The following is a 14,485-nucleotide window of genomic DNA, read 5'->3' as shown; positions in this document are numbered from 1 at the left end:
GCAAGTGTTTTTTTTTTTTATTTTTTTTTTAACGTTTATTTATTTTTGAGATAGAGAGAGACAGAGCATGAACGGGGGAGGAGCAGAGAGAGAGGGAGACACAGAATCGGAACCAGGATCCAGGCTCTGGGCCATCAGCCCAGAGCCCAACGCGGGGCTCGAACTCACGGACCGTGAGATCGTGACCTGAGCTGAAGTCGGACGCTTAACCGGCTGAGCCACCCAGGCGCCCCCCTGGCAAGTGTTTTAATCTTCCTAAGCCAGTTTCCTCCTTTAAGAAATGGAGATGATTCCTACCTCAAGAGTAATTGTAAGAATTACATTAGTTAATGTATAAAGTACCAGGCATGTTATATGTCACAGGGTTTAAGTCTTCCTTAAACCATTAATACAATAGAAACTATCATATTTAGGAGAGATTGTAGGGATCAGAGATGTTTATTGAATGAAAAGGCACCCGAAACCAATAATATTGCACTGTATGTTAACTAAAATTTAAATAATATTTTCTTTAAAGGAGAAAAAAAAGTCACCAATAGCACAGATTTCTTCCTCTCCTTTGTAATTGCTTACCTGCCTAAGGACTGGAACCTCAGCTCACTGCACACTGTCACCTGAAACGCCCATCAAGTTATCAAAGAAGGCAATGTAAAAACCCCAGGTGTATCTTCTTGTAAGGACCCGGACTGTTGAACCGGAAAGCGAAAAGTACAAGTGTTACAACTGACCTTCGACCCGCGCTCCCCCATCGGTCGCCTGTTTATTTAAATGGTGCGTCCCCTCGGGTGCCACCTGGTAACATTTAGGCCCAGCGCTCCCGGCGGATTCGCGGGACGCGGCTGGAGGCGCCAGTTCTCCCAGGTGTCCGCGGCGCTCGGCGACCCCGGCCACCCCGAGCCCGGCACCCCGGTGAGGGCTTGGCGTGGCTAGACGAGCTCGGCCGGCTGCGGTGGGTGCAGAGGCCTCCGCGCCTAGCCACGTCCCCCCCTTCGCGGGGCTCTCGGAGCCGGCGGGGACCGATACCTGGAGGACGCCTCCAATCCCCGCGGGCGCCACGCCTGCCGCGCCCGCGGCGCGGGGAATAAGAAGTGAGCGCCCGGCCACAGAGGTAAAGCTCGGGCTCGGGCTGTGCGCCGCGGGGCCACGGTTGGAACGCAGGACCCGGGAGACCGAGCGACCATGGACGCGCCGCGGGGCATCGGCACCTTCGTGGTGTGGGACTACGTGGTGTTCGCCGCGATGCTGCTCATCTCCGCCGCCATCGGCATCTACTACGCCTTCGCGGGGGGCAGCCAGCAGACCTCCAAGGACTTCTTGATGGGCGGCCGCAGCATGACAGCCGTGCCCGTGGCGCTGTCCCTCACCGCCAGCTTCATGTCGGCCGTCACCGTACTGGGCACCCCCTCGGAGGTCTACCGTTTTGGGGCTATATTCAGCATCTTTGCCATCACTTACTTCTTTGTGGTGGCCATCAGCGCGGAGGTCTTCCTCCCGGTGTTCTACAAACTGGGAATTACCAGCACCTACGAGGTAAAGGGTGAGGGTGGGTTGGGGGGGGGGGGGGGCGGAGGGGGCAGGACTTTTCAGGCTCTTGGAGGGATTTTTCCTGGGGGCAGACTCACCACCACATCGAAATATCTCCCTGTCCAGGTCCATTACCTCCCCTGCCCTCCCCTTTTGGGGAGAGGTGTCCTGTGAAGGCCACAAAAATCTTGGAATTTGCTCTCAGGAGCTCACTGACAAAGAGAGGCTTCCAAAGTAAACGGAGTGATTTGGATTAGTGCTCACTAAGACGCTTTCTGTTTTAACATCTTTGATTCCGAGTCAAGGGGAAAGATTTAAAAACTTTTTATCTGGGGGAGGATAAGTTGTTCAAATCTCAGCCTCTCCTCCTTGAAAGGAATTAATCCCCTTGTTCCAGGTCCATAGGCACCACTCACTTTCCCAGGATCGTCTGGGAAGAATTTGTGCACTCTCCCCTCCTTGCCCCTCCACACACACACACACACACACACACACACACACCCTCCAGAGGCACATGCCCAAGTGGGTAAGGTGCTGTAACTCCTGTCCCAGTACCTACATTTGAGATCAGAGTCTACCCCTTACTAGCTGGGTAACCTTGAATGATTTATTTAACCTTTTGTGTCCATTTCTTTCATCTCAAAATGAAAATAATAATACCAACTACCTCATCTAGTTGTTGGGAGGATTAAATGAGATGATGCAAGGGTAACATTCAGAATAGTGTCAGGGGCTGGGTGAGTGCTGGAAAAACGTGGGCCATAAATATTTATGGTGACAGTAGCAGACATGGTTATCTTGGGATAGCTGGGAAGATTTGGCTGAAAGGTTCTTAAACAGTTCTGCCTTTTCTCTCAGTGGAAAAATGATTAAGGAAGGCACTTGTTGGGATGAGCACTGGGTATTATATGTAAGTGATGAATCACTGGGTTCTACTCCTGAAACCAATACTACACTGTATGTTAACTAACTCCAATTTAAATCAATAAATAAAACCATCTTTCCTGCTGCACAGCTCCATTGGTTATAGGTTTTCTCCAGTTGTCTGCAGGAAAGGGCTTTGGAGAGGGAGGGAATGTTTGGTTTAATTTAAAGAACTGTTGAATGTGAGCGGGGTGGGGGTGCAGTTCAGCACCCTTAGTGGTCTCTTTATCCAGGCACTAACCCACGAGGCACATGGGCAAACCTGCAGAAGTTTCCTCTCGCACAGGTCATTATCCAGAGGGCTCTGACACTCATTCTTAGCCTTAAGTTCAGGTACTTTTTGCTCCAGTCCAGAGCCACTGGAAGGTGGTTTCCTAGTGAGGCTGGTTCAACTGGTGCTGGCCACGGGGCCTCAATGGCACAACAAGTGTTAGTGACAAACTGCCTGGGCTGTGGTGATGCCATCCAGGGCGAGGCACCCCTGGGGCAGCAATGCCTTCCACTCACTCTGGTCATTGTGTTTGGGAGAGTTCGGTCATCATCCCAGAAGGGAGCAGAATGGAATTTCTCTGTTTTGCTCAAAATTAACAAACTGGCTGTCCCAGGCCAATCTTAATTTTCTGTCTTTTTTTTTTTTTGACCCTTAAAGTGTTTTGAAAGAAAATTAATTTAGCATTTATGATGTTGAGAAGTCAAATACAATTCCAGATTCTAGCTTCTTTTGAAAACTTAGAAGCCTGGTGACACTGGGCTCACATTCCCTGGGGTGAATTCCATGATCAATTCCCAGTTTTACAGCCATTGTTCTCACTTCCTGTTAATTCTCGTAGCTGCATGGTTACTTTCTCATGATAGAGAAATCTTTATCTGCATTTTTGTCTCTCAAAAATGCAAAAGGGAACATGGACAGGGTGAAGGGAGTACTTGGTTTTGAGAGAGATGTGAGAGGACATATTTCTTAGTGGATGTGAGGAATAGTCCAACATTTTAATATATGAACACCTGGCCAATCCACTTGTGTATATTACTTTATGAGTCCTTAGGCAGTTTGAGTCTGTGAGCTCTGATCTATAGTCAACCAACTCCAAAACTCAGAAAGGGTTTGAAGAACCTGGCAAGAGGACTTCAGTCCCCAGAGATGAATGCTCCTCTCATAAGCACTGACCCATGCCTCCTCGGGACAGCAGCATTAATTCAACCAGAAAGAGATTACCCATACGGTTTCCAGCGGTGGAGGCTGTTAGCAGAGTTCCAGCTAAAAATGGCAAGAAGTTAATGTTTACTGAATGCTTAATACATGTGTGGCACTGGGCTGCATGGTTTACACACATACATTATCTGACTCAATACTAAAACAATCCTTATAAGAGAGCCCCATTTTGCAGACAGAGAGACTCAGAGTAAGTTAAGCTACATAAGAGTGTGAAGCAAAGTAGACACATGCCTAGAGGCTGTGCAGTGGTGCATACTGGCTGCTTCTGAAGCCTCTGGTGAGTCTGTTATAACCCTTAAGCAGGGCTTACAAGAGTACAGAGAGAACAAGGGAAGTAGAACAGAACACACAGAGTTGTGGGCATGCTGGCAGCTTGCATGACTGGTGGGTGCCCAGCAGCTGGGGTCAGGGAAGTTAAGATAACATGCTTTGTCCCTGACGATTGGCCATAGCAAACACTCTCCTGTAACTCTTTTCTATTTGTTTATATATGCCTCAGAGGGCACCACCTACACAGAATAAGAAGTCCAGCGCTGGGTGATATACCCTGGTATTCTTGCTCAAATATGAAATCTCTTCCTACTTATATTTCTTTAGCTAGAATTGGCTATTCAGAAGCATATCTGTTATCTATTTATCACTGCTTTTAAAGTATAGGCCTGATAGGTGTTAGCCACTTCCAGACCCACAGATAAGAATGTAATGCAGGAATACAATTTCGTTCACCACTTCTTCAGGATCTTTCTGGATCCACAAAATCTGTGTGTTGGAACTGAGTTGTCTAGGTATATATATATAACCTATAATCCCTAAATATATATGTATTTTTGTGAATTATATGTATTTATATATATTATTCATATGTATTTATTTTGAATACATATGTATGTTTATAATTATGCGTTATATTTATCTGTGGATTTGGATGCCAATTTTTAATGTCTTACTTTTGAATAACAAGTTACAATATTTCCCCATCCATTTATATCACTTGATAGTCTCCAAAGCCCTGCAAAGTAAGAGGGGAAAGAATTAGTACTGTGATCCTCATTTTCAAGAGGAGGAGCCTAAGATTTCCAGTGACTTCCCCGAGCTTGTGGAGTCATGATTGGGACTGGGTCAAGGGCTGGAACTCCTCCCCAAAACTATGCTGTGCTGTGTGTTTTTTACCTGCTAGTTGTTTTTTGAAGGTCCTACCATGCGTCAGTGCCACCCGCTCACTCTGAGTCTTAGAGACATGGTCAGTTTGCCTATTTATTTGGAATAATGTAGTGGTTCCCTGCCAAGATTTCGGCATCAAATGGTCCTAGACATGCATTGTGGCTGTGAGAATTGTTAGGTTGCAACTTTGGTGTTCTCTCTGAACCCCAGTGCCCTCTGCTCTGATGGGTAGTACTGGCCTCTGGGAATTGTTGGAAGGACAGTGTATATAGCAAGTACTCTACAACTGTCACCTGTGATTATGGAGCAAAAATATCTGGTGTCCTTGCCTCTGATTATTACTTAATGTCAATTTTTCCTTCCTCTTTCTTTTCCCCTGCTCTATGAAAAGACTTGTTTTCAGCTTTAAAATTCTCTCTACATGAGTAATATTCAAGTTAGAGAATGAGAACCTAGCTTTCTTCCAGCTCTAAAATTCTATGACTCTAACTCTATAATATATTATGACATATACTATAGGAGATAAGCAGATTATATTTTAAGATGTCAAGGAAAGTAGGAAGAATTGGCAGTTGTTCATTGGCCCCGAATGGAAACTGACATAGACTGATTTAAATAAAAAATAATTTATTTGGGAGGATACAGGGGTAGCCCATCCGAGAGTGAAAAGATGAGCAAAGAGGCTGTGAAAAGGATGGAAGCCAGGATGGCCTCTTCAGGCCACTGTCAGGATCAGTCCTCTTTTGCTCCAGCCATTTTCTGTCTTTATATTATGCCTCTAAGATTTAAGTATCCATTGGAGAGAGAAGCTGATTGCCTGAACTTGGGTCATATGACCATCCCTTGGTCAGAAGAGGCAGGGCACCTTGATAGACAGTTCCATCACAATTGCCTGCAGTGGGAAAGGTTGATTCCCAAATGGATCAGGGAAATATCTAAAGTACATACCAAGACAAAGGGGAGAATGGCACTTTGCTCATTCTATAAATGCAGAATATAATCCACTTATATATATTCTTGAAAAGTCAAAACTAGGGATGGAGAACAGATCAGTGATTGCCAAGGTTTAGGGGTAGGGGGAGAGTTTGACTACAAAGGAACAACATAACAGAGTTTTCTGGTGGTGATGGAATTGTCCTGTATGTATTAGAACCTAATGGACTGCACTTTAAAACAAGAGTTAATTTTGCCGTATATAAATAAAAAGAGTAGTAAAGTAGAAATACAGAATACAAATCTTATGAGGTTGCTTTAAATTTCTAACCCCTTTACTTCTTGAGCAGCTGATGTTTCACAACAGTATAAAGTTTTCGCGTATTAACCATTTTTCACTTTTTTGGAAACAGTATTTAGAGCTTCGATTTAACAAATGTGTTCGTCTCTGTGGAACAGTCCTCTTCATTGTTCTAACGGTAAGTTACTCTCCATTAGTTTGTTTTACCTTTTGTCATCTGAAATGTTTGAACTAAAGCATCTGGGCCAAGCTTATTTGGTAAATGAATGAAACATAAGAAAGAGATGTTGAAAATAGGAGACAAAAAAGCAAAAACACTTGCTGTTATACAGCATCAACTCTTAAGATCATTAAACCGTGTTTCAGCAAATGCCCCACTTCTTGGAAAACAGAATGTTTCAAGTGAATGCTAAGTATTACATTAATCAACTAACAGTCATGTTGCTTCAGGAGCACATGCTTTTTCCTCTCCCATCTCTGCTTCTGCCCACCAAAGTGACTGAGATGTCATCATTACTGAAATGACAAAGATATTTGAAGGAGCTGTAGGAGCTGATGGTAGGAATTGTAACAAAGGGAAAACAAGTAGTATGTTTCATAGTGTTTTGCAGCTTGTTGAGTACAGGTTTGTAAAAATTAACTGACATAGGAAGACACGAGGAAATAATTTCATTTGCTTGAAAGCATGCTTACAAAAGTGAATCAGTGCTCTCTTTTAAAAAGCAGAAACTTATGCCCCAATTGAAGTGGTCATCGAGTATAAAACAACAGAACTATGCACTCTGGAGTTTTTAAAGCCAAGTACAAGTCAGGTAATATAAGTAAATGCAAATATAGATTTACTGATTGCCACAAATGGAAAGCAAAGATTTGCCAAGCAGTGAATGACAGAGAACACTTCCCAGTCTTCATCCAGGTTGCTGGAGGCTTGTCATGATTATTGTCACATCATTTATATCGATCTTCCTCTTGACAGGTAAATGCTTTTTAGAGGGATGGGTTTGTTAATGGAGATCTAGGAAGGAGTTTTCATTCTCATCCCTATTGGTAATTCAATTCTCCAATTACAAGCAACCCTAAGCATTTGCTATAGCATAACAGAGTGCCTTTGTAAATTATTTAACTTGACTCCATTTTTTATCTCTGTAAATTGCATAACTTAGATTGGTCCTTAACACTTCCAGTGTAAAAGGAAGGAGCCCTTTGGGGTCTGGTAGAGATTCCGACAAAGAATTGAGGCCAGTATCTTGCATTTACCAACTGTTTAGTTCCTCTTTGGATCATTTTTAGAAATGCCTACAGAGATGAAAAGTGGGGAACAAGTGTCAAGAAGGTGGCCTGTGGTCATATTTTCAAATTTTCAAGTTGGTCCGGATAATGACTGTGGAAAGTTCATTACTACAAAAAGAAGAAAGCTTTACCATCTCCCACTTGAAGGACTTACTTCCATTGACCTATCCATGTAGTATAATCAAACATTCAAATACTACATAATATGGCTTTTTTCATCATTTGTCTTTATAGAGTAAACATGGAATCACAGAGAATCATAGAACCATATGTTTTTATAAAATAAATCACATAGAATATATATGAATATACAGGATACGATATACAGTATTTGAAAAATCTAATGCAGTGAAAATAATATCCTGAGAAAAAAAGACCACATTTATCATACTACTGTGCCCCAGATTCATAAATATTTGTTAGATATATGAATGAAAAATAATATAGAATATCAAAAAGATGGAATATAGTTTTTGTTGGCTTTCAGGGTTTTTTTAAGTTCAAATTTATAGTTTTGTTTAATTAGCATGCAAACTTTTTGAAACCAGTTTCCAAAATTATTACTGTTTTTCCCAATTAAGTATGCAGTGATTAACAATAGTTTGAAGGCATATGAATGAGGAACCATCTTTTTTTTTAATTTTAGGTTTGTATTTTTTCTTTCCTTTTAATTGTTTAGATCGAGGAAAATTGATTTCAAGCTTCAGTTGATGGATCAATGACTATCTGCACTGAGCACCATGTGAAAAGTCCATATTTTTACTTTATTTTTTTATTTTTTATTTTTTATTTTTTTATTTTTGATAAGTCCGTATTTTTAACAAAATTGGCCATAAAAGATTTCCGTAATCTATGACCACATCACAAACGCTAAAGAAGAATCAGCTTCACTTAAATAACATTTTCAAGTTACAGATTTTATCATGTATACTGAAACTACTGTTTTAATTCATAATTGAGTTTATAAAAAATTAATATTTTATTTTATAATTCATACAGTATGTTTGGTTTTCTTTTTCCCCTAGATTCTCTATACTGGAATTGTTATTTATGCCCCTGCCCTGGCTTTGAATCAAGGTACATTTTAGAGTTAACAATTATGTCACCACATTTGGGGGTTCATTTTTAAATAGACTTTATTCTTTCCTTGGGGAGGGGGGAAGATGGAGGAATGCCTCCAGTAACCTGCATCAACTTGAGGGGAGCAAGATGGCTTTAAGTGTTTACTCTAGCAGCTTCTTTGAGTTCCTGGGTCAATAGCTCCAAAAGATCTATGATTAATCGGAGGGCAGACCTCACTGAGGAGTGAGTCTTGGATGTACCAACCAGCCACGCTCCATTCCTTCACAATGAACGCCCCCTGTAGTCTAAGTCATGAATGGCTGCACTTTCTTCCTTGGTAGCTGTAACCAGGAGCCCATAGTCAAGAGGCTTCTGTGTTACTCAGCTCAGTTCCATCATGAAATCTGGCAGGGAGAGAAACTTTTCTTCTTCCCATTTCTAACATGGTCCAAAATTCAAGAGAGGGAGATTTGTGTGACTTGAAATATCAAATCTTTCCTAGTGACACAATGAAAGATGGCTATAGTATCCTTTTAAACAAATGTATGAAGATGGTGCTGATCAACAAACTACCCTTTGGATTTGGGCAGATAAAAGCCATGGAACTGGAATAGTTTACTGAACCAAAGATGCCTGTTAGTTAGTCTTATCTGCAAAAGGCTTTCGGGGAACCCCATATCCTTTGAATTCTTATCAATCAGATGTGAATTTATCTCTAAAACTGCCTTGTAAAATGGACAAGTGGACTTTGATGGGAAAAATGTGATTCGGTTCCTGTGAGTTAATATAAAATGGAAGAACCCTGCTAAATCCACACTCTCATTTCTTGATTTCATGATAGACAGATAGTAATTATAACCTAAGTTTATAAAGTATAACTGTATCATTACAAAGAAGAATTCCATGATATAATGTGCTGTTGAATTCTGAATGACAGGCATGTTCCATGTCAATATTACCAACATCATGAGTGGGTCAATTTCATGTATAAAGAGCTGACTATAAGCTTCATAAGTTACCTATTGGCCTTAAGTGTAACTAAAGATGTTGGCTTTAGGGTTTTAAAGTACAGTTATGGCAGTAAGAGAGTACTGCTTTCCATCTGTGAAGAAATTGAGGACTCAGATCTTATCAGGTTATTGTGCCATTCACTAGGGATTAGGACCCGAGACTGCATTTTGACTGCTTGAATATCAATTGTGTATTTTACTGTGACCAAAGCAGTATATACCAGCATAAATATAGTACTGGATGTGCAACAGATGCTCCAGAGAAACTTGTTTAACTGAAATGGATCTTAACATTCTTTGGGTCTGATCATTTTCTTTTTAATTTTTTTAAAAATTATAGAAAAATTCAAACATATACTAGAAAAAAGAGAATAGCATAGTAAACTCTAGTGTATCCTTAACTCCACTAAAAATGATCAACTTTTGGTTTAATTCACTCTGTTTCACTCACTAGATTATTTTCCTGTAAATCTGAGATATTTTATCATTTCATCTGAATTCAGGGTCTTTTAAAAATAAGGATATGCTTTTTTTTTTCTCCACTGAGGTAAAATTGACATATAACATTGTATTATACTATAATGATTCAATATTAGTATGTATTGCAAAATGACCACCACAATGTCTAGTTGACATCTGTCTCCATACATAGTTAAAAAATTTCTTTTTCTTGTGATGAGAGCAAATTGGTATTTATTCTCTTAGCAACTTTCAAATATGCATTATAGGATTATTAACTATAGTCAGCATGGTGTACATTACACCTCCAGGACTTATGTATTTTATAACTGGAAGTTTGTACCAGCATGTGTTTTGCAAATACAACTATACCATTTTCATATCTAAAATATTAAAATCATTTTTTTGATATCATCAATATGAAGTCAGTGTTCAGATATCCCTGATTTTCCCCCCTTTTTATTGTATTTCATCATATGCATCTCCAAAATCTGTTTATCCATTCTCTTATTGATGGGTATTGGATTGTTTCCAGTTTTAGGCTACTCTGAATTAGAGCTACTAAGATCACTCTTGTTCAGGTTTTGTTTTGTCTTGCTTTGTATTTGTTACAACCTCAAAGCAGAATGTGACTTGAGCACTACTTTTTCACTCACAAAACTTGCTGAGTTACTTTTTAAACAGCTTTATAACATACCTACGTAGGCTTGTAATTTTGCTACCTCAAACAATGTTTTTCTTTGGAAAACAAGCTCTATAGATAGTGACTCTCATCAAGTCAGTTCAGTTTAACATACTAGTTTTTAGAGGCCTGTCACATGTAGTAGACAACCACAGGGGATAGAAGATTTAAAAAGTAGATCCTAGAAGGTGAAAGGTATTTGAACCAATATTTTTCTTTTAAACATCAAGGGATAGCTCAGAACACTTCAGTTACAAAAAGTTTGGTCTTACTAAGGAATCTGCTAGGTAGCCAAACACTTCAGACCATGCAGTTAACGCTAGGTTACTTACATCTTGCAACAAATGCTACCTTGTCCTGTTAAAATAAGCCAACATGGAACTAGATAGAAAAGGAAAACTAGCTGGGTTTTAGTTCCTACTTATCACAGCATCACCCTCAGAAAGTGGTTCTTGTCCTGCCATACAGATTTTTAAAATGTTAACAAAAATGAAGAAAAACATCCTTGAATGTATTATCAGGGAGAATGAAGATAAAGTATTGAATACCTGTCTGTACAAGTAATTCTTGGGGCAGCGCTTACTCCAGTTCGTCCATGGGTGATGTGTCCCCATCCCCCAGGAGGAGCAGCATCTCTTTGGTTACAGCAGCATTGCCATCAGCAGCAGTGGGGTCATTTTCATCAATAACCAAGACCAAGTTTGATCGTCTTGTAGAACCTGTTAGCGTGTGTCTGGGGATTCTCTTTTGACACACATTTTTATTTCTAGTGGGTGAACACCTGGAAGCAGTATAGTTAAACATACACCTATTATGACCTAGCTCAGGGCAGGTTCATGTACAAAATTTAAGAGAAACTGGCAAATAGTTTTTCAAAATGAATGTACCATTTTACATGCCCACTCCACAATGAATGCATGTCTGAGTTATTCCAGTTGTGCTGCTGCCTTGGCTTTGAATCAAGGTACATCTTAAAGTTACCACATTTGAGGCTAATTTATTATATAGGAAAACATTGACTTTTGTATATTAACCTTGTGTCCTGCAAACTTGCTATAATCACTAGTTCCAGGAGTTTTTTTTTTTAATATCTATGATCATGTCATCTATGAACAAAGAGAGTTTTATTTCTTCTTTCCCAATCTATATACCATTTATTTCCTTTCTTGTACAATGTTGAGAAGAAATAGTGAGAGAGGGCATCCTTGTCTTGTACCTGATGTTAGTGGGAAAGCTTTGAGTCTGTCACCATTAAATAGGGTGTTAGCTGTAGCATTTTTGTAGACAGCCTTTATCAAGTTGAGAAAGTTCCCTTCTATTCTTAGTTTATTGAGAGTTTTTATCATGAATGGATATTGGATTTTGTCAAATGCTTTTTCTGCATCTTTTGATATGATCATGTGATATTTCTTTTTCAGTCTGTTAATTTGATAGATTCCATTAATTGATTTGAAAATATCAAACGAGCCTTGCATACCGGGGATAAATCCCTCTTGGTCATGGTGTTTAATTCTTTTTATACTTTTTTTGGATTCAATTTGCTGATCCTCAATTTGTTGAAGACTTTTGCATCGGTGTTCCTGGGAAATATTGGTTTGTAGTTTCTTTGTAATGTCTTACCTGGTTTTGGTATTAGGGAAATCCTGGCGTCATAGAGTGAGTTAGGAAGTATTCCCTCTGCTTCTATTCTCTGAAAGAGGTTGTAGACAATTGGTATAATTTCTTCCTTAAATTGTTAGAAGTTACCAGTCAGCCTGCCTCACCTAGAGCTTTCTGTTTTGGAAGGTCTTTAATTACTGATTCAATTTCTTTAATAGATATAGACCCATTTAGATAATTTATTTCTTGTTGTATGACTTTTGGCCCATTGTGTCTTTCAAGGAATGGGTCTATTTTATCTAGATTATCACATTTGTGGGTAGAGTTGTGATCCTTCCATTTAAAAAGAATACAGTATGCCTCTCCACTTCTTAGGTAAATGGTGGCAAGTTATACAACTTTTCTCCTTCTTGGTTCCATCTTAGTAACATGCACAACTCATTTCGAGGAGTGGTAGAATAGTGTGTTTACTGAACCATGATGACCAATACTCTATGACCCCATTCAGTCTAGTTAAGTTCCTCACAATATCAAGTTGTTTCTTAGCTTCATTACAATAGAAATGCTTTCTCATGTATTTTATTTAGCCAATGTTGGATCTAGGGATGCTGTCTGAGGGTAGAAACTAGGTCCATTTAACTCAGCAAGTAAAATTTTAAACTCCACTTGTTTGGGGACATTTTATGAGATTTGGACCTAGTTTTAGGCAAGAGTAGAGAGGTAGGGAGAAGATAGGTGCTCTACAAATGATATAGATTCCTAATGATGATTTTTTGAGAAGTACTTTTATTATACACGTTTCACAGTTACTCATGCATTTTCTTTTTTCCTTTCACAGTCACAGGATTTGATCTGTGGGGTGCAGTAGTGGCGACAGGTGTGGTCTGCACATTCTACTGCACACTGGTATGTCAAGGACATTATTTCTCTTTTCACTTTATCTGCTTGCTTTGCAAAATGGAAAATTCCAGTAGTTGTGTTCTGCAAACTGCATTGTTCATGTGTAATATCCTACTCTTATCTCCCACAAGTGTAACTTTTTGTAAGAAATATCAATCTGGGGAAAAATTTGATTCTTTATAGAACATTGATCATAACTGAAACTTTTTTCTTTTATCTGAACCATTGTAGTGGTCCTGAATTTTGTCTTCCGATTCATCTTTACTGTTGCTAAATTATTATAGTTGTGTTCATATTATTCCTAGGCTCCAAAACCTGAGGTAGTTTCTCATTGCCTATAGGTAGGAGTTACAGTAAAAATATATAACATCCATATAGTATGGACACTGGTATTATTATGGATGCTAGTTCTTAGCAGTGGTGCAACTCTCATGGCATCCCTGACATACTAGGTCTTAAGACTTTAGTTGCTGGATCTTCTACAAGATGGGGATCTCCGGGAAGGGATGTTTCAGCCAAGGACATAGGAACTGGAGAGAGACTCTTGGCAAGTTTTTGGTAGTGGCTAGTACAAAATGATTTTAGTACTTCAACAACTGGTATGACCTTCTATATGCATACTTGATTGGATATCAGCCCTGCCTATGGGATAAAGTCCATGAAAATGCCTCTTGCAATTTGACTCTGAATTTTCTTCCCAACAATCTACCTATACCATTCCACTTTGCTTCAAAATGTATACCTGGCTACACTCAACATGCTATGTACTTTGACTTTTTATGCTTTTACCCATGCTGTTTTCTCTTCTGGGATGACCTTTCATCTTTGCCTCTGCTTCTGTCTGAAGGCTTGGCTCAAATCTCACCTTCTCTTGAAGGTTCTCCCAAGCTTACAATCTACGTTGAATGTACCTCTTGGCCCAGATCCATGTTTTCATTATTTTTATCCAACATAGCATATAAGCATGTAGATTATTAATAATGTCTGATAAAAGCATTAATCCTAATATACTTTTCTCCTCAAAGGGTGGTCTTAAAGCAGTTGTCTGGACAGATGTTTTTCAAGTTGGGATCATGGTAGCTGGATTTGCATCTGTGATTATACAGGCTGTAGTGATTCAAGGTGGGATCAGCACTATTCTAAATGATGCCTATAATGGTGGAAGATTGAACTTCTGGAAGTGAGTTGCTATTTACCTCCTGATCAATAGAATTCTCCTTTTTTTTTTCTATAAAAATAATCTTTTTATTGAAACAGTAAGTTTATATTAGACCTCTAACAAATAGACCTCTAAGAACATAGTACAAAAAATTGAAGCTGACAAGTTAATGTGTGAGGGGTTTCCACCAAGTCTTTAAGGGGTTGAAACAGTCAGTTGGTTAGTTACATGGTACTTAGAATGGTCCTTCTTCCTGAGAAAGGACTGA

General features: G+C 39.6%; 1 protein-coding gene across 1 annotated transcript in view; it reads left to right on the top strand.

Moving 5' to 3' along the window:
• The first annotated feature begins 1,179 nt into the window (after window positions 1–1,179).
• Window positions 1,180–14,485, top strand: part of SLC5A8 (solute carrier family 5 member 8) — a 61,286-nt gene continuing 47,980 nt past the window's right edge. Inside the window, exons 1-5 of the mRNA XM_030321857.1 lie at window positions 1,180–1,530; window positions 6,169–6,234; window positions 8,372–8,423; window positions 12,997–13,064; window positions 14,084–14,238. Coding sequence (XP_030177717.1) covers window positions 1,180–1,530; window positions 6,169–6,234; window positions 8,372–8,423; window positions 12,997–13,064; window positions 14,084–14,238 — 692 coding nt within the window. The remainder of the gene's footprint in view (window positions 1,531–6,168; window positions 6,235–8,371; window positions 8,424–12,996; window positions 13,065–14,083; window positions 14,239–14,485) is intronic.

This window comes from Lynx canadensis, chromosome B4 (genome assembly GCF_007474595.2).
Source record: "Lynx canadensis isolate LIC74 chromosome B4, mLynCan4.pri.v2, whole genome shotgun sequence".
Taxonomy (NCBI): domain Eukaryota; kingdom Metazoa; phylum Chordata; class Mammalia; order Carnivora; family Felidae; genus Lynx; species Lynx canadensis.
The sequence above is the reverse complement of the archived record's forward strand: the minus strand, read 5'-3'. Positions and strand labels throughout refer to the sequence as shown.